This window comes from Cydia fagiglandana, chromosome 8 (assembly GCF_963556715.1).
Source record: "Cydia fagiglandana chromosome 8, ilCydFagi1.1, whole genome shotgun sequence".
Taxonomy (NCBI): Eukaryota; Metazoa; Arthropoda; class Insecta; order Lepidoptera; family Tortricidae; genus Cydia; species Cydia fagiglandana.
The window spans coordinates 16,331,685-16,356,636 of NC_085939.1; the positions used below are offsets into that span (position 1 = coordinate 16,331,685).

The 24,952-nt window shown below is 41.8% G+C and overlaps 1 protein-coding gene across 1 annotated transcript in view; it reads right to left on the minus strand.

Moving 5' to 3' along the window:
* The window catches only part of LOC134666849 (N-acetylgalactosaminyltransferase 6-like), a 31,720-nt gene that overhangs the window by 4,083 nt on the left and 2,685 nt on the right, over positions 1-24,952 (minus strand). The window contains exons 2-14 of the mRNA XM_063524166.1: positions 23,162-23,352; positions 22,972-23,023; positions 22,486-22,653; positions 14,583-14,726; positions 13,980-14,168; positions 13,529-13,706; positions 11,713-11,830; positions 7,669-7,779; positions 6,671-6,829; positions 5,229-5,291; positions 4,316-4,449; positions 3,154-3,265; positions 815-2,586 (exon numbers count right to left, since the gene is read on the minus strand). Coding sequence (XP_063380236.1) covers positions 2,368-2,586; positions 3,154-3,265; positions 4,316-4,449; positions 5,229-5,291; positions 6,671-6,829; positions 7,669-7,779; positions 11,713-11,830; positions 13,529-13,706; positions 13,980-14,168; positions 14,583-14,726; positions 22,486-22,653; positions 22,972-23,023; positions 23,162-23,338 — 1,824 coding nt within the window. The 5' untranslated portion in view covers positions 23,339-23,352 and the 3' untranslated portion in view covers positions 815-2,367. The remainder of the gene's footprint in view (positions 1-814; positions 2,587-3,153; positions 3,266-4,315; positions 4,450-5,228; positions 5,292-6,670; positions 6,830-7,668; positions 7,780-11,712; positions 11,831-13,528; positions 13,707-13,979; positions 14,169-14,582; positions 14,727-22,485; positions 22,654-22,971; positions 23,024-23,161; positions 23,353-24,952) is intronic.

Below are 24,952 nucleotides of genomic sequence, written 5' to 3' on the forward strand. Positions count from 1 at the left end.
TAGCTGACCACTTTTGTTTTGCTGTCCTCAAAGGCAGCTATCCTACCCTGCAAGTTTCATTCTATTATACGATGGGGTTTTTTTTTTTGATGAATTTTTGTGCCACTATTTTGCCATTTACGCAAAATTTGCGAAATTAAGCCGCGCCCGACCAAGAGCAGTTGATGCTACTAAAAGTCAGCTACCCCTACAGAGTAGGATTTTCTATTTTTTTATCAGGTAGGGTTTCATGCAGTTGGCCACCGGACTATATTGAAACGTACAACATGGCTGACTTGTGCTGTTAATGTAGTTCAAAACTCTTTAAAAGTACTCTAAGCTGAATACATTTTGAATAAAACCTGTAAATACACTTCAGCTCCTATAACAGCGGTTTGAGCCCCATTACCCGAATTATGATATAAGCGCGCTGTTACAGCAGCATTGTTGCCAAATGGTTATTGGATTGCTTTTAATAGGCTTTTATAGCAACAGAGAAGAGAGTTGAGTAACAGTTGTATTAAAGCGCCTTATTCAGGCAATTAGCTATTCTATAGCTGTTATATGATTTTAATAGAACAATTATGCTGAATAAAAGTGATTTAGTAGCGCTAATTCAGCATTTATTAAAAGGTGGAATAAAAGTGCTAAAAGATAGTGCTATAAACGTTTATACGACATGATTATAGCACTAATTAGCGAAAATTGCTAAATAGTCGAGTTAACCGCTATTATACGATATATTGGTGTTTCAACAACCGTAACTCGGCTGTTATACGATTACAGGCTGAGTAAATCAATTCTTATACGACTATTTTGCTAGTTGGGAAGTCACTTTAATATTTCGATCAATGTAATAAAATGTTATTCATTTACTGTAAATGCTGTAAATGCAATACACTATTAGGTTAGACTTGTTATTAATATTTTAATTATAATTATGTAAGTATTCGAGTATTATAAGAATGTTGTAACAATAAAAATCCAAAATGAAGACACAAATTTAATAAAAAAGAATCTTATTTATTTACTACCTACTTATTATTAATAAATTAATATCGAAAAACAAAGGTAGGTACTTTAAGCTTTAGGTAGGAGTTTAGGTAGGAATAATATGAAAGTCATAAATAACCGTGTTTCATTTTTCACCACGTAAGTATCAAAATAATATGTTTGCCGTATGTGTCGCTTCGGGCGGTCTATCGTCCTGCACTACCAAAACGTAATATCTAGAATATCAGTGACATTAAATTTGAACCTTAATACTATGACGATACCGGTTGTTTTTCAATATGAATGTTGTACTGGCACGTGGTAAGTCGGTAGCTAGCGGCTTTTCGATAATAGAGACAATGGCCTTTGTTTGAAAGATTAAGGCTGGAAGCGAAAAATTCACCTGAGAAGAGCCGTACTTTACCAAATTTCATTTTACCGTTATTTAAATGCAATATTTAATATTATTCAGGACGCATTCTACTAGCTTTAGGCCCTACCTACAGCGGAGTACTTTTCTGTAAATCACTAGGCTTTTTGCTTTGAGATCTATCTCAAAATAGGTAAAGCACTAAGTACTAAGTTTCATAGACGATTAGCTTGGTAGCCTGAGGATTCCTACCTTCCCTACTCCTACTAAATTTGCGCTCCAGCGAGATGAGTCGAGCGACTCAACCTGATCTGTGTGTGGTGAGGCAAGAGCTAATGAGCTCGGAGCGCGCGTTCCGTGCGTCCCACATAGCATAGAGAAAAAAATACATACTGCTGCTCCATACTTCAGTTTTAGTACCAAAAAGACTATTATTTTCATAGTCGACATCTAGCATCAAGTATCGGAATTATCAGTACCGCTACTTGACAATAGATGCTGCACCGCTAAGTCTAATACTCAACAATTTTCAGCTAACATTATAACAGGATTAACTGGAACTCTATTTTCAACGTCTTCTGCTTTTAATATTAGTTGTAAATTGTTGTTCAATACAATTTTCGTGAGTCGCGAGACTAGAGAATTCGAGTATCAAGTAGCGGTACTAATAATTTCGCTACTCGATGCTAGATGTCGACTGCGAAAATAATAGTTGTTTTGGTACCAAAACTGATGTGATCACTCTATTCTTCCAAGGCTCGGAACTGTTTTTTTCTGCATCCAAAAAATATCGGTATTATTAAGTTCTTTTTCGTTCTTTGGTTTATTATTTCATTGTTGATGGGTCAATCTAATAATACGAAGTCGTTATCTGGATACATGATTCAATCCTACGAAAGGAGCATAAAGTAATAAAAAATATTGGGATTAAAAAAACGGTTTCGAGCCCTGATTCTTACTATATTTCTCTACGCTCAGGGTGGCAGTCATATTGTTTACATTGTTTCGTTACCCTTCAATTTCCCTCATACCTGTCCTTTTTGATCTACGTACCAGTCGGGCACCTCGGGCCCCGTGACGGTGAGGTGGAGCGAGTCCCAGCGCGACAGAGCGTCGTGGTCGACGTGGTCGATCAGGAAACGCTGCGACTCCGAGCTGTTATTGCAACCAGATACGAACAACTTCTGGTCAGCTGCCGAGCTGTCCAGGCATATTTCACGTGATTTGTGAATTTGGTGTGTTTTCTGAGGAAAAACAGTGTTAAAATGACTACTGAAACTAGCACACATTACAGAATAATATTCTAAAACTATGGACACAACTCCGAGGTCGCACAGGACCGACAAAAGTGGCCCTGTCTTGTGTCAGGCCAAGTCTCATTTTGGGTCGCTGAGCCAACGGAGTAAGTAAGTGGAACACAACCCCAGAAAGTTGACACTTCCTTCCATCCATGATGCATGATCCATGTTTTATTAGACTTTGGAAGGATTTCCATAGTCTAATAAAACATGGTCTTCTCTTCCCAGAGTGACACAAGCCTACGTCACAATAACATGGCCGCTATATATAGCGCTATTGCATATATAGCGGCCATCTGGTCGTGGTCGCATTTCCAACACTGCATGGCATGGCAATGTGGTGGCATTTTGCTGGGACATCAGTCAGCCGCGACCACGACCAGTGAAACCTGTGTCGAAACGTCGGTAAATCAAGGTAATTGAATATAATTCGCGTTAGACCCGTCTATAATGTGAGTTAATATGTATTCAAAACGCGAAACTTTAAAATATTATGGAACAGATTTCACTCACCGGTTCGTACCTCCACTCCTGGTTGCCGCCGCCGAGGTGGCAGTCGTAGAGGCGCACAGGACTCTTGGGCAAAGCCTCCGGCAGGTCCCAGCATATCCTCCTAGTTTTCACTCTGCAAAAAACGTTTTTTTTAACAGGTACCACAGAATAAATAATAGTACTAGGTACCTACAGAAGACTCACTCTCTAACAAAACGCGTCTGTTACGATCAGCACAGATATGGCTGCTATACTGCAAAACGTAATTCAAAACCAAAAAAAGTAAGAAATGTTGCCACTTTTTTACTAGCGCGTCTTGTATTTATGTACAAATAAATAAGTAAAAGTACTTTTTTAAATAGTAGGAGTAAAATTACTAATGAATAAATTATCTTAGCGTGATTATTTATCAAAAGGAATTTACAATTTTACAAACAAATTATTGCAATGGCAACATTGTCTCACTTTTTTTGGTCTTGAATTACGTTTTACGGTATAGGTGGCGACAGCGCCACGCGCGGCTTATGGCAAACCCCAAAATTGGGGTCGAACGGATGTACTTTTAGCTACCTGTAGCAAAGCGACGAAATCGCGGAGTGAGACACGCCTGCAGGTACATTTAGACTAGAGCCTCAACCAAACCGTCATCGTAATAACGTTCGCTAAAATTTATCGCATGTACCTACGGGATGATTTGTGCGGGATGCCAACCGCACTTAATGTATGTATTATAAAAGACTATTTTATAGTAGGCTTTGAAGGTAAGTTTTAGGGATGTTTTTTGTTAGGTTTAGTTTTATAGTTATTTTATTTTATAAGGTACTTAAGTATTAAGTTTGTCTCTCTAATTGTATGCATTTTTGTTCAATAAAAGAATCTTTATTTTATATAGTCATTTTAGAAATGTTTTTTTTTCTATAAAACCGGACACGTCAGATTTGCTCTACTGTCATTAACTAGTTCTAACCTACGTAAGTAAAAGGTTATTTTCTTATTGTTTTACTTACTTGATGTCCTTGTGCCAGCTGAACCCCCAGACTTGCTCGGTGAGCCCTTTCTGGCACGGTTTCAGTAGGACCGTCTCCTTGTTGTTGCCGTGGTAGACGTCCGCGCACAAGTCTGGCGCGGCCATCGGACGGATCTGAACACTAGGCTAGGTGACCTATATCATTGTCTGACTCACTTGATGTCCTTGTGCCAGCTGAACTCCCAGACTTGCTCGGTGAGCTCTTTCTGGCACGGCTTCAGTAGAACCGTCCCCTTGTTGCTGCCGTGGTAGGCGTCCGCGCACAAGTCTGGCGCGGCCATCGGACGGATCTGGACACAATACAGGGTAGGTGACAAAATTTTATTAAGGTGGGACCCGTTCAGTCTTTAAGTGGCGATTATTTTATAAGGCATAAGGCTGTCAGGAATTTAGCAAAATTGAACCCTATCACTTTAAAATAAAGTTCAAAATTAGATGAGAAATATAATCCCTATAGTCTGACTTGTAAGTTCAAGTTGTACTGTCTCAACGGGAAGAAAGCATACAACTTGTCATGTATATAGCTTGCATTCGAAAACTATAAGCAACATACTTTAATAGCCCTTAATTAAGCAACATAATTTAATATACTAAAATAATAAATTATATTAGAAAATTTAATGGAGAATATTTTCACTAGACTTATATCGACCGGGATATGAACTGTGATTACCTTTTGTATTGTTTCCGAGCTCCCGATATTTCGATTTGGAGAATATTTTGTACATTAAAAGTTTTGTTGTAACTATAACCATTTTCAGGGTTCCGTACCTAAAGGGTAAAAACGGGACCCCATTACTAAGACTTCGCTGTCCATCTGTCTGCCTGTCTGTCCATCTGGCAACTGACACACAGATGCCCAAGACCGATAGTGGTGGAAGAGGTTGGAGGAGGCCTAGGCATAGGTAATATAAAATAGTAAATACTATTTTTATATTACCTATCAACAAACACTAAACTAAACTAAATAACTATTTTTAAACTAAATTGTTTAAAAATAGTTTGTATACGTGGTTACTGGTTACGGAATAAAGAGGCTTTTTTAATGTATACATTTTTTTTAGCTTACCCTTCCTTCCGCGAACGCTTTTGGCTCCACAGGCGGGTACTTGGCAGTGAGATCAAAAGCCACCTGAAAAATAAAACAGCGAGTGAGCCAATTCTATAAACAATTAAACACCCAAGAACTTAGAACAAGAATTTATTAGTACAGCGACAGCTCTTGGCCTATTGAGTTTCGGCCACAGTCGCCACAGATCACCTCACATCATCACAACTCGGGTTGACCACATAGCATTATTGAGCATAAATAAGAACATTAAATAATAAACGTCGGTATTTTAAAAGTAAAACTCCTTTATACCTTGACTTTAAACAAAGTATTTTACTTATAACCTACATGGTTCGTATGAATTAGTGCCATAAGTCAAAGACAAAGTCAAATATACTTTATTCATGTAGGCCTAGCAACAAGCACTTATGAATAGTAAATTACAGAGCAATAATTTTCACAATCCATAACCCCCGCGGGAACTATATAGGCCTTTGCCCTTCAGTACACCTGCATGAAATAAAGTATTTTTCGAGCAAGTGTGATGAATATGATTGTGACCCACCTGCGTCATGAACCAGCGGAACGACTTGCAGTTGAGCTTCACCCGGATGGCCTTCTGCTCGGAGAGGTCGCCGGGGTCGATGAGGCGGTAGTGCGGCCGCCGCTGGTACAGGTACTCCGCGTACTCGTACATCCACACTCCCGTCTAGAGCGAGTGTGATGAACATGATTGTGACCCACCTGCGTCATGAACCAGCGGAACGACTTGCAGTTGAGCTTCACCCGGATGGCCTTCTGCTCGGAGAGGTCGCCGGGGTCGATGAGGCGGTAGTGCGGCCGCCGCTGGTACAGGTACTCCGCGTACTCGTCCATCCACACTCCCGTCTAGAGCGAGTGTGATGAACATGATTGTGACCCACCTGCGTCATGAACCAGCGGAACGACTTGCAGTTGAGCTTCAGCCGGATGGCCTTCTGCTCGGAGAGGTCGCCGGGGTCGATGAGGCGGTAGTGCGGCCGCCGCTGGTACAGGTACTCCGCGTACTCGTCCATCCACACTCCCGTCTAGAGCGAGTGTGATGAACATGATTGTGACCCACCTGCGTCATGAACCAGCGGAACGACTTGCAGTTGAGCTTCAGGCGGATGGCCTTCTGCTCGGAGAGGTCGCCGGGGTCGATGAGGCGGTAGTGCGGCCGCCGCTGGTACAGGTACTCCGCGTACTCGTCCATCCACACTCCCGTCTAGAGCGAGTGTGATGAACATGATTGTGACCCACCTGCGTCATGAACCAGCGGAACGACTTGCAGTTGAGCTTCACCCGGATGGCCTTCTGCTCGGAGAGGTCGCCGGGGTCGATGAGGCGGTAGTGCGGCCGCCGCTGGTACAGGTACTCCGCGTACTCGTCCATCCACACTCCCGTCTAGAGCGAGTGTGATGAACATGATTGTGACCCACCTGCGTCATGAACCAGCGGAACGACTTGCAGTTGAGCTTCAGCCGGATGGCCTTCTGCTCGGAGAGGTCGCCGGGGTCGATGAGGCGGTAGTGCGGCCGCCGCTGGTACAGGTACTCCGCGTACTCGTCCATCCACACTTCCGCTACTCGCCGGTAATTCTGGAACAAATGGGCTAAATCGTCAATTGGAGCATTCCACGGGCTGTCCCGTACAAATGCATTTTATTTCCTGTTTTGCGACTTTTTTTGGCATTTAAGTAGCCAATTATTTTTCTGTGCATAATTTAGACCATTTGTCATAGAAAAGGAAACTCTTGTACTTGCAAATCTTCAGAAAATCGCGTTTGTACGGGACAAATGGTAGACAATTTTATGGAATGCTCCAATTACTAGCCACCGGCTAATAACTGGCCACCCGAAACTAAATATGAAAACCATTCATCTATAAACAGAATTCATTTTAGTATAAGGTTTCAATAAATGGCCAGCCATGTTGGATGGGAGCCCGACTTAAATATTTATTATATTATGTTTTTAGTATTTGTTACACCGGCAACAGAAATACATCTGTGAAAATTTCAACTTCCTAGCTATCACGGTTCATGAGATACAGCCTGATGACAGACAGACGGACAGCAGGCGTATAGCAGGCGTGGCTCATTCCGCGATTTCGTCGCTTTGCAACAGGTGGTGGCGCGTGGCGCTGTCGCCACCTAGCGGCCATATCTGTCCTGATCGTAACAGACGTGTTTTGTTAGAGAGTGAGTCTTCTGTACCTAGTACTATTAGGGCCACTTGCACCATTCCACTAACCCTGGGTTAGCCGTTAAAACCTGGAGTTACCATGGTTACCAGTACAATTTGACACTGGGTTAACGGTTTAACCGCTTAACCTCGGGTTAGTGGGATGGTGCAAGTGGCGCTTAGTTATTCTGTGGTAATAGGGTCCCGTTTTCACCCTTTGGGTACGGAACCAAGCGTAGAGGTAGTGTCGGTACCTTGCCGACGAAGTCCCCGTGGTGGGGGTTGGGGAAGGGCGCGAACTTGCGGTACACGTGGCCCACGCGCGAGCACGGCGCGTCCAGCATGCGCCCGCCGCACTGCCAGATCTGGACATGTGGCCATTCGTTACGCTTGTCTATACATAGGAATAGTACATTACGATACGAGAGCGGAAAATAGGAAATTCGAAACGAGTGGCTGTTTAGGCGTTAAGGTTCATTTTGGAGTGAAGATATTAGAAGAAATTAAAACGAGTCCATACTCTTATGACTATTTATTGCAACTGAACTGCGGCGGGTCAACTCATCATAGGTACAGTCACCACATGGGAATGTTGAGCCACTTGGCAATGGACGCAATTTAGTCGTGTAATATAATGGGTTCGGTATTTTTCGTTAGTAGGCACGATCGCGATATGACCGATGTTACCCGATGATATCTTGGTTGCTTTGTTGCGTCAAAATTTCACTATGTCAAAACTAGTTGACGTAATAAAAATTCCTTCGTCTACGAAAAGGATTAGCCAACGGCCATTAAATTTTGAAGTTACTCGTTTGAATCAGACGCTAGATGTCGTTGTTCCTAGCGGAAACTGGATAACGAGAGTTCTTCATGAATTCGTCTAAAACCGTTTAGTAATCTACTAGTATTTTTTTCAAATTGGATGCCATGATTTAACTGACATTAATAGGCGAGATCTTTTTTCAAGTCGAGATATTTATATAAATATCCATGTTATCAGGCAATTTCAAATTATTTTTTCATTGAGAGAGACAAATGCTATTGCTGTCTTTACTAGAGTCTGGCTAGCCAAAAATTGTTGACAGATATTTCGTTGTTGTATCACCAATTGTCTATGATTTGAAAAAAAGCTAAAAGTCAGTTGTCGATTTATGTCATTCATTCAAATTGTTTGCGGTTTTTATGGGGTTTATTTTAAATAATATTAATAATTTCTATGCTGAGTGAGGTTCACAAACTATTATTTAAGCTCGTAAATAATTACGACAATGTGCGAAGTCGACGTGTAGCGTTGTATAATGAAAAAGTGCAATGTTTACAACTTCTAACCAAATGTAAACAAAATACGAGGTTGGTGCTCTATAAATATTTTGATACTTTAAGTACTAGTTCTAACATTTGCCGATTACTTTGATTAAGTACGTGAATTTATTAATGCCTGAATCTCATAAATAGGACAAGTGTATAAAGAAACGGATAAATTAAAAGTTCTGAAAAATATCTATAAAATCTAAATATTGGAACGTAAACATGTGTGTTTGTCGTTGACTGTACTTTAAATAGTGGTAGAAATTATGTGAGCTGACTTTGAGTGCACTTAAACGTTTATTTAGCTTATTTCCTTAGGTACCTTATTTGTGCACAGAATATCAAAGATATTGTCTAGTATCAAAACTATAATTCCTACTACACAAAGTGTGACCAGCCCAAGATTTTTTGAATTTCCCGCCAATAATTTAGGTAAAATTTCAGTAGCCAGACTCTATCATTAAATGTGTCACAGCTCCTAGTTGACGTTAATTGAATACTTATGTAACCTTTGTGGAAATATGGTAGATAACCTTTGATAGTCTACATATAATCCTATAATCTGTCAGTAGCTATAGAAATGTTTAATAGAGACTTGATAGTTTCTGACTCAAATTCTAACTTTGAAAAAATATCTGACAATGAGTATTGTCAATTTTTTTTTCGCTGTAACATTAATTGCGGAAAAGTAGCTATCTAAATCTAGTAAAAAAATCAAATATGCCACCGGCAATAAACGACGAAACTAGACATGAAATTATATTTTTGCACCAGCAAGGGTTAAGCATGCGTGCAATAGCAAACGCGTTAAATGTGCAGGTATAAGGTTCTACAAAATAATAATTTCCAAACACATTGATTTTATTAAGAAAATATCTAACCTATTCATTCCTTTCTAGCGAAATACTGTCAGTTTGTGGGTAAATAGGTATGCCGCAGAAGGAGATATAAATGATCACCGTCAAGGCAATCATGGTGTCTCGATACTATCAATGGAACAACGCAATGAAATGCGAGAGAGCTACATGGAAAATGGGTTTATATCTACCAACTATTTCGCAGACCGCTTCAATTGCCACCCCAATACCATCCGAAAGCATTTGCATTCTATGGATCTTCACCATAGACGTCCCGCATACAAAATTGCTTTGACGGAAGATCACAAAATCGCTCGAGTCAATTTTGCTCAACAGTACCGAAATTTTGATTGGGGTTCGACAATATTTTCCGATGAGAAGTCGTTTAATTCAAGTGACCACGGTCGTTTACATCTCTGGCGTTATGACAATACGCGATATGCGGAAGACCATGTTATACCAAACAGGGAGTCGGGTCGCATCAGTGCAAATTTGTGGGGGTGGATGAGTTCGGACGGTGTAGGTGAGCTGGTTCCTTTACCTCCCAGGACCAACGCTCAATGTTATCTCAGCGTGTTACAGGAAAGCATGCTTCCCACCGTAAGGGCATTTTATCCACGGGAAGAATTGCCACATTTTCATTTTGTGCACGACAACTGCACGATACACAGGGCCAGGATTGTAAAAGACTGGCTCCATCAACGTCGACAGGAAATAACGGTCATACCGTGGCCTGCTAAGTCTGCGGATCTAAACCCCATAGAGAATCTATGGGGTTTAATGGTCCAAAGATGGGAAAATCGAAATGAACGATCAAGACAAGCTGTGGAAAATCATTGCCAAGAAGTTTGGGAAGACTTGCGAGGAACTGATTATTGCACTCGATTTGTGGAGTCCATGCCTTCGCGTCTCCAAGCTGTCATTGATAACGATGGGTCATATACAAGTTATTAGTTTTTAGATATCTCTTTGCTTTAATACGAATAAACAGATTTTGGTCTATTTGTTATGTTTTTTACATTTTAAATAGTAGAGTTAAACGTAAATATTTTTTAAATAATAATAAATATTTTGACATAGATCTTTACGAGACAGTAATGAGGGTATTAGACAACATTACAAAGAAATGTTTTAAATTCCAATAAAAAGAACACAATAAAATATTCGTAAAATAATGAACTTCTGCTTATTTATAATTATATTTTTCATTCACTTTCCTTTTGACAGCTGTTATCTACATGAGTTTCAGTTTATGAATTATATGGAAATGGCTGCCGTTAAAAGGAAAGTGAACGAAAATTTCTACATAGCAGCTTAGCAGTCAAATAGACGTTTCTAGGACTAAAGCGGATGTTGTAATGTAACCATAGTAACGTCAGCTTCCGGAAAAATCGCTATCAATCATTGGTTAAATATTTTTGTTATTACGTAACCATAGTAACGCCACCTTCCGAAGAAAACACGGGCGGTCATTGGCTAACCGTATTTGGTTTTACGTAACTGTAGCAACGACCGCCCCATTGGTCAGCAGAGTTCGGCCGAAGTCGTGATACGAGACTGGTAAGAGTTCGGACCCCGACTTGGATTATTCGACCAAGTTGCGAACAGTGGTAAGTGGCTCAACATTCCCGTGTGGTGACTGTACATATAGGTATGCAGTATGCATGTATAAGTGCGTATAGGTAATCAAATTTCGACTTAACAGTGGCGATAAATTAAAACACGACACGACACGCGACACGAGTTGCGAATTACTTATTCCGCTTGTTCGCATATTTATTTTTATTTAGATATTTAATTCAGGCAACAAGGCCCACAAGGCACAAGCCATATGTATCGTATAGCGTTTTATAGTACAAACGGCCCTTTGAATTTTCGACAGAGTAGCGTAATGTGCTAACTATCGCACTAGTGTGGTAAAGTAGCCCCATATGTATGTAAAGAACCTTCCGTATGATCCTATCCGGAATGGAGTATAATTAGAAGTGAAGTCAAATGTCAAATATAAGTGGAAACTCTCTACCTGTGGAAACTTGTTTACTGTTTCTATGTTATTACCTTACTTGTTACTCAAGCTGTAAGTTTTCCTAATAAATAAAATAAATAAATAAATAAAAAGTGTGTGTGAGTGACCTTGAAGCTGAGCTCGTACTGCTCGCCGCCCCAGATGTCGAGGCCGGGGTCGTAGCCGCCCAGCTGCCAGAACCACGCGCGGGAGATCGCGAACAGCCCGCCCGCCATCACCGGCGACCTGCACCACACAAACGGTAGATTCATGAAATAAAACTATTGAAACGGATTATATCGCGTATATTACATACTACTACATCGCGGTAACCGAAGACAATTTCAAACAGTAGATTGCATGCGTGCCTAGGCACTCACGGGAAGGGCTCGGGCATGCGTGCCTGGTCTCGCGGCAGCGGCGGCAGGCGCTTGTAGAACTGCTCCCAGTCAGACATGTTGTAGGCACTCACGGGAAGGGCTCGGGCATGCGTTCCTGGTCTCGCGGCAGCGGCGGCAGGCGCTTGTAGAACAGCTCCCAGTCAGACATGTTGTAGGCACTCACGGGAAGGGCTCGGGCATGCGTTCCTGGTCTCGCGGCAGCGGCGGCAGGCGCTTGTAGAACAGCTCCCAGTCAGACATGTTGTAGGCACTCACGGGAAGGGCTCGGGCATGCGTTCCTGGTCTCGCGGCAGCGGCGGCAGGCGCTTGTAGAACAGCTCCCAGTCAGACATGTTGTAGGCACTCACGGGAAGGGCTCGGGCATGCGTTCCTGGTCTCGCGGCAGCGGCGGCAGGCGCTTGTAGAACAGCTCCCAGTCAGACATGTTGTAGGCACTCACGGGAAGGGCTCGGGCATGCGTTCCTGGTCTCGCGGCAGCGGCGGCAGGCGCTTGTAGAACAGCTCCCAGTCAGACATGTTGTAGGCACTCACGGGAAGGGCTCGGGCATGCGTTCCTGGTCTCGCGGCAGCGGCGGCAGGCGCTTGTAGAACAGCTCCCAGTCAGACATGTTGTAGGCACTCACGGGAAGGGCTCGGGCATGCGTTCCTGGTCTCGCGGCAGCGGCGGCAGGCGCTTGTAGAACAGCTCCCAGTCAGACATGTTGTAGGCACTCACGGGAAGGGCTCGGGCATGCGTTCCTGGTCTCGCGGCAGCGGCGGCAGGCGCTTGTAGAACAGCTCCCAGTCAGACATGTTGTAGGCACTCACGGGAAGGGCTCGGGCATGCGTTCCTGGTCTCGCGGCAGCGGCGGCAGGCGCTTGTAGAACAGCTCCCAGTCAGACATGTTGTAGGCACTCACGGGAAGGGCTCGGGCATGCGTTCCTGGTCTCGCGGCAGCGGCGGCAGGCGCTTGTAGAACAGCTCCCAGTCAGACATGTTGTAGGCACTCACGGGAAGGGCTCGGGCATGCGTTCCTGGTCTCGCGGCAGCGGCGGCAGGCGCTTGTAGAACAGCTCCCAGTCAGACATGTTGTAGGCACTCACGGGAAGGGCTCGGGCATGCGTTCCTGGTCTCGCGGCAGCGGCGGCAGGCGCTTGTAGAACAGCTCCCAGTCAGACATGCTGTAGGCACTCACGGGAAGGGCTCGGGCATGCGTTCCTGGTCTCGCGGCAGCGGCGGCAGGCGCTTGTAGAACAGCTCCCAGTCAGACATGCTGTAGGCACTCACGGGAAGGGCTCGGGCATGCGTTCCTGGTCTCGCGGCAGCGGCGGCAGGCGCTTGTAGAACAGCTCCCAGTCAGACATGCTGTAGGCACTCACGGGAAGGGCTCGGGCATGCGTTCCTGGTCTCGCGGCAGCGGCGGCAGGCGCTTGTAGAACAGCTCCCAGTCAGACATGCTGTAGGCACTCACGGGAAGGGCTCGGGCATGCGTTCCTGGTCTCGCGGCAGCGGCGGCAGGCGCTTGTAGAACAGCTCCCAGTCAGACATGCTGTAGGCACTCACGGGAAGGGCTCGGGCATGCGTTCCTGGTCTCGCGGCAGCGGCGGCAGGCGCTTGTAGAACAGCTCCCAGTCGAAGGCGCCGCGCGCGCCCTCGTCCTGCGCGCGGTACTCGAACGTGGCGAAGTCTATCACGTCGATGTACGGGCAGACTGCCGTGCGGTAGTCTCGTGCTATCGGCTCTGGAAGCATTTAAAAAAATCAAATATGATTTTTGTTAAATATTTTTTTTTGAGTTTATGCGTAGTTTAAAAAAATGACAGGTAAAGAATGAATTCCATTATCTAGATTTTTTTTAAATTATATTCTTCATGATACTGTCTACTCTGTATAAATATATCTCTGTATATGTATAATAGTTATGTGATTTTTAGTTTTGTGTCCATTGTGTACATAACACCTCTAACAGTTGTACAATAAAGAACTATCTTATCTTATCTTAAGGATGTTCTCACCTAGCAACGGTGGCAGCCAGTTGATAGTAGCCTCCGTGTGAGAATCCAAGAACACTAGCACGTCTGCCGTGGCCTGCCGCGCGCCCGCGAGCCGCGCCGTGATGAGCCCGCTGCGCTTCTCCAGCCGTATGACCCGCGCTTTAGGGATATTCGCGGCTAGATACGCGTCTAGCTTGTCTTTTAGAAAATCTGAAATACGGGACTGTTATTAGAATTGATGTATAGATACCGGGGCCATGCTTGAAAAAACCGGCCAAGTGCGAGTCGGACTCGCGCACGAAGGGTTCCGTGCCATTACGCAAGAAACGGCAAAAAAAATCACGTATGTTGTACGGGAGTCCCACTTAAATATTTATTATATTCTCTTTTTAGTATTTGTTTTTGTTATAGCGGCAACTTAAACACATCATCTGTGAAAATTTCAATTGTCTAGCTATTACGGTTCATGAGATACAGCCTGGTGACAGACAGACGGACGGACAGAGGAGTCTTAGTAATAGGGTCCCGTTTTTACCCTACGGAACCCTAAAGAACTACTTACGGAACCCCTAGAGCGCGAGTATTGGACGATTTTTTGTGAGGACCAGACCATATATAACCTACCCTTGGTACTAGCATCGTCCACCAACAACACTTCTCTTAGTAAATGCGGCGGCGAGCGGTTCACGACGCTCTGCGCCGTCCGGAGTAGGGTGCTCCAGTGCTCGTTGTGAAACGGCACCACCACGCTCACAGTAGGTAGGGATTCTGGAAGGGAAACCAGTGACTGAACATTATTATTATATTTCATTAACATTTTTCATACATTTTAGTTTGTATAACGCTAAAGGAATGAAAGGAACGAAAATAGTAGATTGTACAACAAGGGCATAAAGTGACCCATTTTTACCCGAGGCAATTTTTTCTTCGCTTCGCTCAGACCAAACTAGGAGACGAGGGTAAAAATGGACATTTATGCCCTTGTTGTACACTCTGCTTTTCACTTCGATTGCGAGGAAAATAATTATATTTTTCACGGCAATTTACACCACGAAATTGTCGTAAAGCGAAAGAACATAATACATAACCAATTCCCGCCAACTAAGTTTTTTATTTATTTTTTTTAATTTTCAACAGGTGATCAGAGTTTCAAACAGAGGCGTAGCTAGAGGATATGGCGCCCGGGGCAGACACCAAATTTGCGCCCCCCCCCCCCCCAAACGAAATGAACGTAAGGTGGCCACTGACAAGCCTTCCAACAGTCCAAATAGCGTGGCTGCAATCCAAAATCGGTCCGTGAATGTCCAAAACGTACAATGTTTAATATTAGGATGCCGTCCATTTGGATGAATCCATTGTAACGGCATCCATTTGGAAGGCTCGTCAGTGGCCTGCTTAACGAAACGAAAGGGTTATTTTTTGCTTTAATAAGTTTACTTTTAATGTAGACAAATACAGTGTAGGTACCTATGTTTTTTTAGTACCTCGGTGGCCAACAAGCTTACGACCCACCTGATGGTAAGCGGTCACCGCATCCTATGGACGTCTACACTCCACTACACTACACTACACATACGCGTTGCCGACCGTTTTAAAACTTATAAACTTCTTTTTTGGAGATCTCTATACATAGGTACAGCGCGGCTTTGGACTGATTTGAAGGACCCAAGGTGGCATCCAGGTGCTCCTGTCCAAAGGTGACAGCAGTACTCAATATATGGGATCAGTCTACCCCAGAGTAAAGTATGGCGGTGGCCTCCCTTTATTGAGCACACCGAGTTTTTTTTGATACGAGCGCAGCCTACCCAGCAAGGTGGCTACGAAATTATTGGACGTCACTGATGGAGATGTCAACACCGATCGAGGCTCCCAAGTCCCAATACTCCCTGACATGGGAAGGGTTGTGCCTTGAAAAATGAGGTTTTCTTAGCGGTAGATGGGGTATATTCTGATAACCCACGACGAGGATTCTAAAAACAAATTATGGGCGTCAAGGTTTGGACCAGCCTGTAGGTATACAGGGTGGCTAAAAAATAACTGCATTTTCGTTGCCAGGCAGGTTTTTGGATTATACTGAGCAACTTTTACTATTAGTCCAACCCCTAAGTCGCGAAAAAAAATTTGGCTGTTTTCTACATTTTGGCTGGTCCATTTTCTATGGGAAGGTAAACTTTTTTTTCGCGATTTCGGGGTTAGTCCCGTTAAAAGTTGCTCAGTCCCAAAACCCAAAACCTCCCTGGCAACGGAAATTTAGTTATTTTTTTGCCATCCTTGTATAGTACTGTCGTCCGCATATCGATGAATGTCGTCGATAGACAACATGTCACAGATATGCAGCAGCTATTGAAGCAGCCGGCCTAGCCAAGGTTACAATCGCTATCGCTTCGACAACGAAAAGCATTATGTCTCTCTATCACTCTTCCTTATTAGTGTGACAGTGACAGTTGCGTTTCGATCGCTACAGAGCGTAAGCGATTGACATCTTGGCTACGCGGCCAGGTTCCGTCTACTACGGCTCATATGCGCCTGCCGGACAAAGGGCTAGCGATCCATTTGCATAGGTAGTCTCTTGGAGAGTCCATAAGATGGTAACTTCGACAGGAGACCTCTAACGGAAAAGACGCGCTAACACGGGACACAACTCGCAACAAGCAAGCACTCGGCCCGCTCGCCTTATAAAACGAAAGCATAGCAACTCCCGCCTTGATGGAAGTTTCTTGCATAGATTATTCGCACTGCGGGATGTCGGGCGGTAGGGCGCTACCGTCGTCTGTCAAGGTCGAGTTCGAGGCAAAAAGAGTAAGAGTAAAAGATCGGCTTTCTCTTTTGCGCTGTGGGCCAGAATACCATCCGCATTTCACACTTCACAGTGGTGGTAAATATGACTGACAAAAGTTTCCCTGCTGCCTTTTAGCAAGGCGGAGAGGTACAGGTATTTTGCTCATTTTGGCGCCCCCCCTTGGACGGCGCCCGGGGCACGTGCCCCCTCCAACCCCCCCCTAGTTACGCCTCTGGTTTCAAACGCTTGGTTTTCTGCCAAGTCAAACATTTCGGAGCATTTCTGAACGATAATCGACTCCTATTTTATGTGATTTACTAAATTTAATGACAGAAAATACGGATTTCTAATAAATTGTAGCAAAAATAAAATAATATAAGTAACAAGTTTTGTCATCTACACAATTTTATTGCTCAGTAAAATTGTGCAATATGTTTTAACTGTTTGGCTGTTGAGACCGATTACCTTAGTCTTAGAAGAAAATTTTACTTTTATGCTCTAGAGCATAAAATGCCATTTTATGTCGTCTACGCACGAGATAAAGGTGCACTTTTTGAGCATGAGAAGTTTTTCATACCACTTGCTCGTTAAAGGTGCACGTAGGCGGTAAATCCGAAATTTCGACATAGGGCTGTAATGTAAGTACGAAATTAGGCAGAACTTTTATTTATTTTTCATTTTTTTCTCACAAGTGTGATGAAAAACATTGTGTGTGCGAATTTACGACCTCTAACTCGATAAAATTTGCTATTTGGGGGTTTCCGGGGGCGATAAATCGATCTAGCTAGGTCTTATCTCTGGGAAAACGCGCATTTTTTTATTCAGAACAGAACATACAGTCATACATGAGTCAGAAGTGCATAATACGCACATAAATCTTTCTACTAAAAACCGGGCAAGTGCGAGTCGGTCTCGCGCACGAAGGGTTCCGTACCATAATGCAAAAAAAGGAAAAAGAAACGGTCACCCATCCAAGTACTGACCCCGCCATGGGCAGGCGTGGCTCACTCCGCGATTTCGTCGCTTTGCTACAAGTATCTAAAAGTACATCCGTTCGGCCCCAATTTTGGGGTTTGCCATAAGCCGCGCGTGGCGCTGTCGCCACCTAGCGGCCATATCTGTGCTGATCGTAACAGACGCGTTTTGTTAGGGAGTGAGTCTTCTGTACCTAGTTAGCTAGTTAGGTAGTGTGTGTGTGTAATTCTGTGGTATGGGAGCCCCACTTAAATCTTTATTATATTCTGTTTTTAGTATTTGTTGTTATAGCGGCAACAGAAATACATCATCTGTGAAAATTTCAACTGTCTAGCTATCACGGTTCGTGAGATACAGCCTGGTGACAGACGGACGGACGGACAGCAGAGTCCCATACAACCATTTCCAGTCGCCGTTACGACGCGGTGTAGACACATCTTGTGTCGACACCGTCTGTTTCGGTCACAATTCCAGTCGCAGAGTCGTCGCCGTGTCGACACAGTTACCAGAAATGGGGAAGGGTCGACACATGACACAAAGTGACATAAAGTGTGGTCGCCGTGTGCACACATTGTTTCGGGTTTGCGACTACTTTATGCCAAAATCATTCGTTCATTCGTTCATTTTGTTCCTGTCAAATGGAAACTGTCAGATGGAAAAATAGTTAAATAAAAATAAGTGACATTAATACGCCATCTCTAAAACGGATTACAAGACGTAATTATATATTGTTTGCATTTATATTACAATAGGACTTAAATTATTATGGGGAATTAAACTGCTCGAGTGATTTGATAAACTAAGTGTAATATAATCAACGCGCCACCACATTGTTTTAGTTTAGCCGGAAATGAAATTGTTTACTTCTCAGTGCTTGTGTTCATAAATATATTATTTGATGCATTTTTAGTACTTCGATGCGTATACTATACTTAAATAACAGAAATAACGCTTTACATACTACGAAACTTGTTAATTATGATGTATAAATATGGTTTAAGGCTGAGAAATATTGCAGTCACAAAGTAGTCGCAAATGTTTCGACTTTGTGTCGACTCTGTGTAGACACATGACACGCGCTGTCAAAAGTAATAACAAAGTTACTGGATTTGCAAAATGGCTCCTTGTGTTCATTTGTTTTCAGATATTCTCAAAGTGTAAAAATGACGTGGTCAGAGATGGGACTAACTGTTAGTCCCATGTGACTAACTAACTAGATTAACTGTTTATTCGACTAATTAATGGAATTAAAAAAGTTAATCCTCAAATTTTAATCACGATTAGTTTAGTCGACCTAACATAGATTGAAATTGAATTAATCTGAACATTAATCGAATAAATTAACGATTAAATCTCGGTTGGAAGTTGACAGGGGGCCATTTTTGTACGTAAAAATAATAGAAATGTCTTGCATGCAGATGGTAGCCAAACACTTTGTCATAAAAGTCGAGATGGGTGTCTATTTATAGGTTTTAGGGAGTGCCGATTTCGAAAATGATGACCATTTTGGAATCCAAAATGGCGGCCATGCACTATGTCATAAAAGTCGTCATGGATGTCGTTTTATAGGTTTTAGGGGGCCCCGATTTAGAAAATGATGACCATTTTGAAATCCAAAATGGCGGCCATGCACTATGTAATAAAAGTTGTCATGGGTGTCGTTTTATAGGTTTTGGGGGGCGCAGATTTAGAAAATGATGACCATTTTGGATTCCAAAATGGTGGCCATGCACTGTCATAAAAGTTGTCATGGGTGTCGTTTTATAGATTTTGGGGGGCGCAGATTTAGAAAATGATGACCATTTTGGATTCCAAAATGGTGGCCATGCACTATGTCATAAAAGTCGTCATGGGTGTCGTTTTATAGGTATTAGGGGGCGCAGATTTCGAAAACGATGACCATTTTGGATTCCAAGATGGCGGCCATGCACTATGTCATAAAAGTCGTCATGGATGTCGTTTTGTAGGTTTTAGGGGACGCAGATTTCGAAAATGATGGCCATTTTGGAATCCAAAATGGCGGCCACGCACTATGTCATAAAAGTTGTCATGGGTGTCGTTTTATAGGTTTTAAGGGGCCCTGATTTCGAAAATGATGACCATTTTGGAATCCAAAATGGCGGCCATGCAGTATGTCATTAAAGTCGTCATGGCTGTCGTTTTATAGGTTTTAGGGAGCGCAGATTTCGAAAATAATAACTATTTGGGAATCGAAGATGGCGGCCATGCACTATGTTAAAAGTCGACATGGATGTCGTTTTGTTGGTCATGGTCATCATTTTCGAAATCTGCTCTTCCTAACACCTATAAATCAACATCTATGACGGCTTATATGACAAAGTGCACGGCAGACATCTTGGAATCCAAAATGGTCATCATTTTCGAATTCTGCACTCCCTAAAACCTATAAAACGATATCCATGACGACTTTTATGACAAAGTGCACGGCACACATCTTGGATTCCAAACTGGTCATCATTTTCGAAATCGGCACTTCCTAAAACCTATAAAACGATATTCATGACGACTTTTATGACAAAATACGTAGCGGCCATTTTGGATTATAAAATGATCATCGTTTTCGAATTCTGCACTCCCTAAAACCTATAAATCGACATCCGTGACGACGCAAGTTATCTTTATTTTCAGATCTAACAAATTGCTACAGAATACAAAGGACAAAAAAAGAAGCGAGGAGGTAATGAAACAAGCAAAAATACAGATGATTCCTCGACGCAATTGGATGCTTCTTAAATTGTGTCCAGATTTATTTGTCATAAAAGTTTTTATTTTTCACGTATTACTCTCACAAGTTCCGTGACATTTCGACCTTGTAATTTTTTAAGTAAATGTTTTTGTTTATCTGTGAGGATCTCACTAGAATAATATAATCAAGTTATGTTTATATTTGATAATTGAAATAGTAACGCAAAAAAAAAATTATATTTGTGTCTTATATTCCTGCCGAAGACTTTTATTTTTCCTTTTCCTTCTACACAAGTTTGGTCAAGTAATAAGAATTTAGGGCTCTCAATTTTATTTTGACTTCTACAACAGTAAAGCTACGAGGCCATGTTTGGTATCGTTTTCGTATAAATTCGCAGTACCAAATTTAGTTATGGTATCACATTGACACCATTCCAAAGTAAAAACATATAAACTTACTTTCTTTTAAACTCCTCTTCACGCTTAAACTGTTGAACAGTTTTAATTTAAATTTAGTACACATATATTTTGAGTCCCGAGACAGGACATAATAAGTTATCTCAAAAATCATCCTTCAAAGGTGTGAAATGAGGTGTAGGGGGGAATTCAGAATTGACTTCTTGAAGTTAATACTGTTTAAGTTTAGGTTTGAAGTCATGTTTTTTTTATCATTTTTAACTAAATCAAAGATGTAGACCATCCCAAATTTAATATAAATCGGTTCAGCGGTTATTGATTTCCCGTACAAATTTCCACGCCACTTTTCACACCTTCAAAAGATGATTTTGGTTATAAGATCTATCCTATGTCCTGTTCCGGGATGCAAACTATTTCTATACCAAATTTCAACGAAATCGGTTCAGCGGTTAAGCGTCAAGAGGAGTTTAAAAAAACCGACCAAGTGCGAGTCGGACTCGCGTATTAAGGGTTCCGTACATTAAGTCCGACTCGCGCTTGACTGCACATTTCTAATAGGTTTTCCTGTCATCTATAGGTAAAGAACTATTTTGTGTATTCAGACAGACAGACATACAGACGCACGAGTGATCCTATAAGGATTCCGTTTTTTGCTTTTGAGGTACGGAACCCTAAAAAGATTTTTTTGAGTGATACCTTAAATGGATTCAGTAACCCAGATTTATACGAAAATGATACCATACACGGCCTAGCACCTTCACTGATGTAGATATATCAAGATAAAATTGAGAGCCCTAAATAAACTTTCAAGAGCGGATATCTCAAAAACTATTCAACATATCGAAAAAATTGACTGAATAAACTTGTAACAAATTAAATTAACTTTCATTTTGTATAAGTGGCCATGTCGCTAAGATGCATAGTTTCCGAGATATAATCGAAAAACCGGAAAATGGGACATTCAAAGCCCCCTCTCTTCCCCCCGCTCAAGGGCTACGGCCGGGGACTTTTGATATGTTCAGCTCCTAACTTGTCCAAACCAAGTTACAGAGTCAAAAATTGTGTTCCGAGCATTTCCCTCTACAACTTTTTTGAGCATTCGTTGGCTGACCTAAGTAGCTTATTGCATTTCTTTAAAAACTTTTCTGTAAAAGGTTGACGGGTGTTGGGTGTTTATATGGTTTTGGTCGATTATTATCATTTGCATCGCCCATGATGACTTACTAGAATTACTTACGAGCACACGAGACACTAATAGTAGTTTGACAAACCTTGGTTTTCAAGAGGTATTTTATATTGACATTTGCTGTCACAAATTTGCTGTCAGATTTAGTCGCAAACCGCACGCAAAGTGCACACAAATGTGTCGACACCTTGTTACGGAAAAGTGTACACACGGCGACGACACTTTGTTTCGAAACAATTCTAGACACATTGTGTGGACTCTGTTACGACACATCTGACATTTAGTTACCACTTTGATGATTCTGCGACTGGAATGGTTATATGGGGTCTTAGTAATAGGGTCCCGTTTTACCCTTTGGGTACGGAACCCTAAAAAGACCTGGAGGTTCATACAATTTTTGAGTTATTATAATATGTTTTCCGAGCAAAACTCGGTCTCCCAGATATTTAAGTGATATAACTTACCTATATAGAAGCGGTACTTGCACCGCTTATGTCTGATGTCCCTCAACGACCGGTTAAGGGCAATCTTGTCACTAAGAGCTCCGTTAAACCCGTTGACGGCGTAAAGTCTCTCCTCTAGAGACGCGTATGACGACGGCAAAGATGCCGCCATGCCTTGCTCTCCAGTACCTGTTCACAAACACCGAAAACATTTCTTTACAGTACATATGGTATTATTTTCCCGCACTAGTGCGTAAAATAGCACTTTTCGTGCGTATGTCAAAAGTTTAAAGGGCCATATGTACTGTAAAACGTTGTACGATACACGTATGCGACTGGGTAATTAGAAACGAGTGGCGATAAATTAAAACACGACCGAAGGGAGTGTTTTAAATCGACACGAGTTCCACTTTCCCGCACTTGTACCGTAAATAACTATTTTATACTCCTAATTCATTTATTTCATACCCTTATGCCCTGAAAAGGGCTAGCCTTGAAATAACTTACCTGTGCGCTCTTTATCCTGTTCTATTTGAATGTAGTTGTGCCAATCTATTCTCTGAAAAAAAAATACAAAAATTGACTTCATTTTATATACAGAGACCAGAGTATCCCTCACTACTAGGAAAAAAATATAAATTCAACAGTTAAAATTCTTTCAAAAAGATTGTGTCTCAACAGTTTAAATTCGACTTACCTTTGTGCTTTCAGGCACAAATATAGGAAAGTTGGTGGTGCTCAACGCAATATTGACCACCGGCGGCTCGCTCTCGGTAGTCTCGGTCCATGACCTCAACGTGTACAGCGCTACCAAGATTAAGACGAGGATTATGAGGTTCCGTAGCCGAAGCAAACGGTACCAGTAGCGACGCATAGTTTAGGTTTGACCTGGAACAAATATGGAATAGATAAGCTTATATTTCATTATAAACTAGTCAAGTAGTAAGTATACCCTGCCTGTGTTCAACGGATGCGTGTACATAGACGTACAAGTGGGCGTTGTAGTATACAGACTCTTATGAGAGACGGCACACCGCTTGCGTGACGTGTTCGTGCACGCCACGGAAACGCAGCCGGTGTGCTCAGACCTTTATAAGTTAATAAGGCCTGTCTGTCCGTTTGCGACTTAACTCACTGAGCATTAGTACTAGAAAACGGACAAGAGCGAATCGGACCCGCCCGTTCCGTACAAAATTAACTTATTTCTTAATATATTTTTTTACAACTTCATAGTTTTCAGATTTATCCCTGTACTTGTAGTGTAAGACGATATTCTACGGTTCTAGGTCAACAGGAAGTACCCTATCAATTTTAATTCTCTTGAGTTGAGAGTGTCGAAATATACGCTTTTGCGACATAAAAAGCCGTATTTTTTTTTACGTTAACTTATAAGCTTGATTTGTTCACAGCTCCACGGGACTGTAGACCTGAGTATTATTGACCTGATTAGCCTCAGTATTAATTTCAACTGGATACATCCACGCGTTCCCGAGATAAAAGGGTCTTGACAGATAGACAGACAGACAACAATGTTCCATTTTATCCTTTTAGTAAAAAGTTGTATTTTCGCATGGGTATGTATCTATACCGAAGTTGCGAATGCGGATTTATAATTAATAAATCATACCAAGAAAAAAATATTTTTTGGAGTGGGGGATTAATTATTCAGAAACAATTACTTCGTTAGTACAAACTACAAATGAATGCTTTAGCTGAGCTTCAGCTTCATAAGATCAGCTTAGTATCATTATTAATGGCACATATTTAACCGGACAACTAATTAATTGAATTTAGGTAGTTTAAAAAAATAGAAATGGGTACTAAAATTAATAGTTTGGCAACAAAAACGGAGCCTTAAAATATATCGATATGAGTTGTATTTTAATGCAGTTACAGCTTTTGATTATTTTAAGGCAGGTACCAAGTATTTATTTGGCAACTGAATTATTATATTGGAGACCATTTATGAAGCACATTTTAATAAGAAAATGGCTATCTATTAATTCAAAAATGTCATTCATTCATTATTTATAATTATTATATCATTATTAATCAAGAGAGTATTATTGTCCCATCTATGCAGAGTTTAGACAAATTCAAAAGAATATTTAACAAATGTGTTTATCTTCAAGCCTTGAAGTTGAAGGTGACATAGGGGGAAGCTAATTACATATATGATGTTTAAACAAGATGTTGCTTTACTAACACATACATAAAATGTATAAGTAATTTAATATACATATGCTAAAAATGTGGTGACTCTTTTTTTTAACCTCTAGCCGCCCAGACGTCAAACCTTGCCAAGCAAAATTAAATTTTATTTTGTCAACACAAAGTTCAAATTAGAATGGAACAGGAGACCTTTTCATAGGTCTCTGGGCGGCTAGAGGATATAAAAGAAGAACCACTTAAATAACCAATTTAGCTTCATATTACTAGAGACACCAATAAAACAAAAATGTATTACATCATCAAAAATTTCAGTATT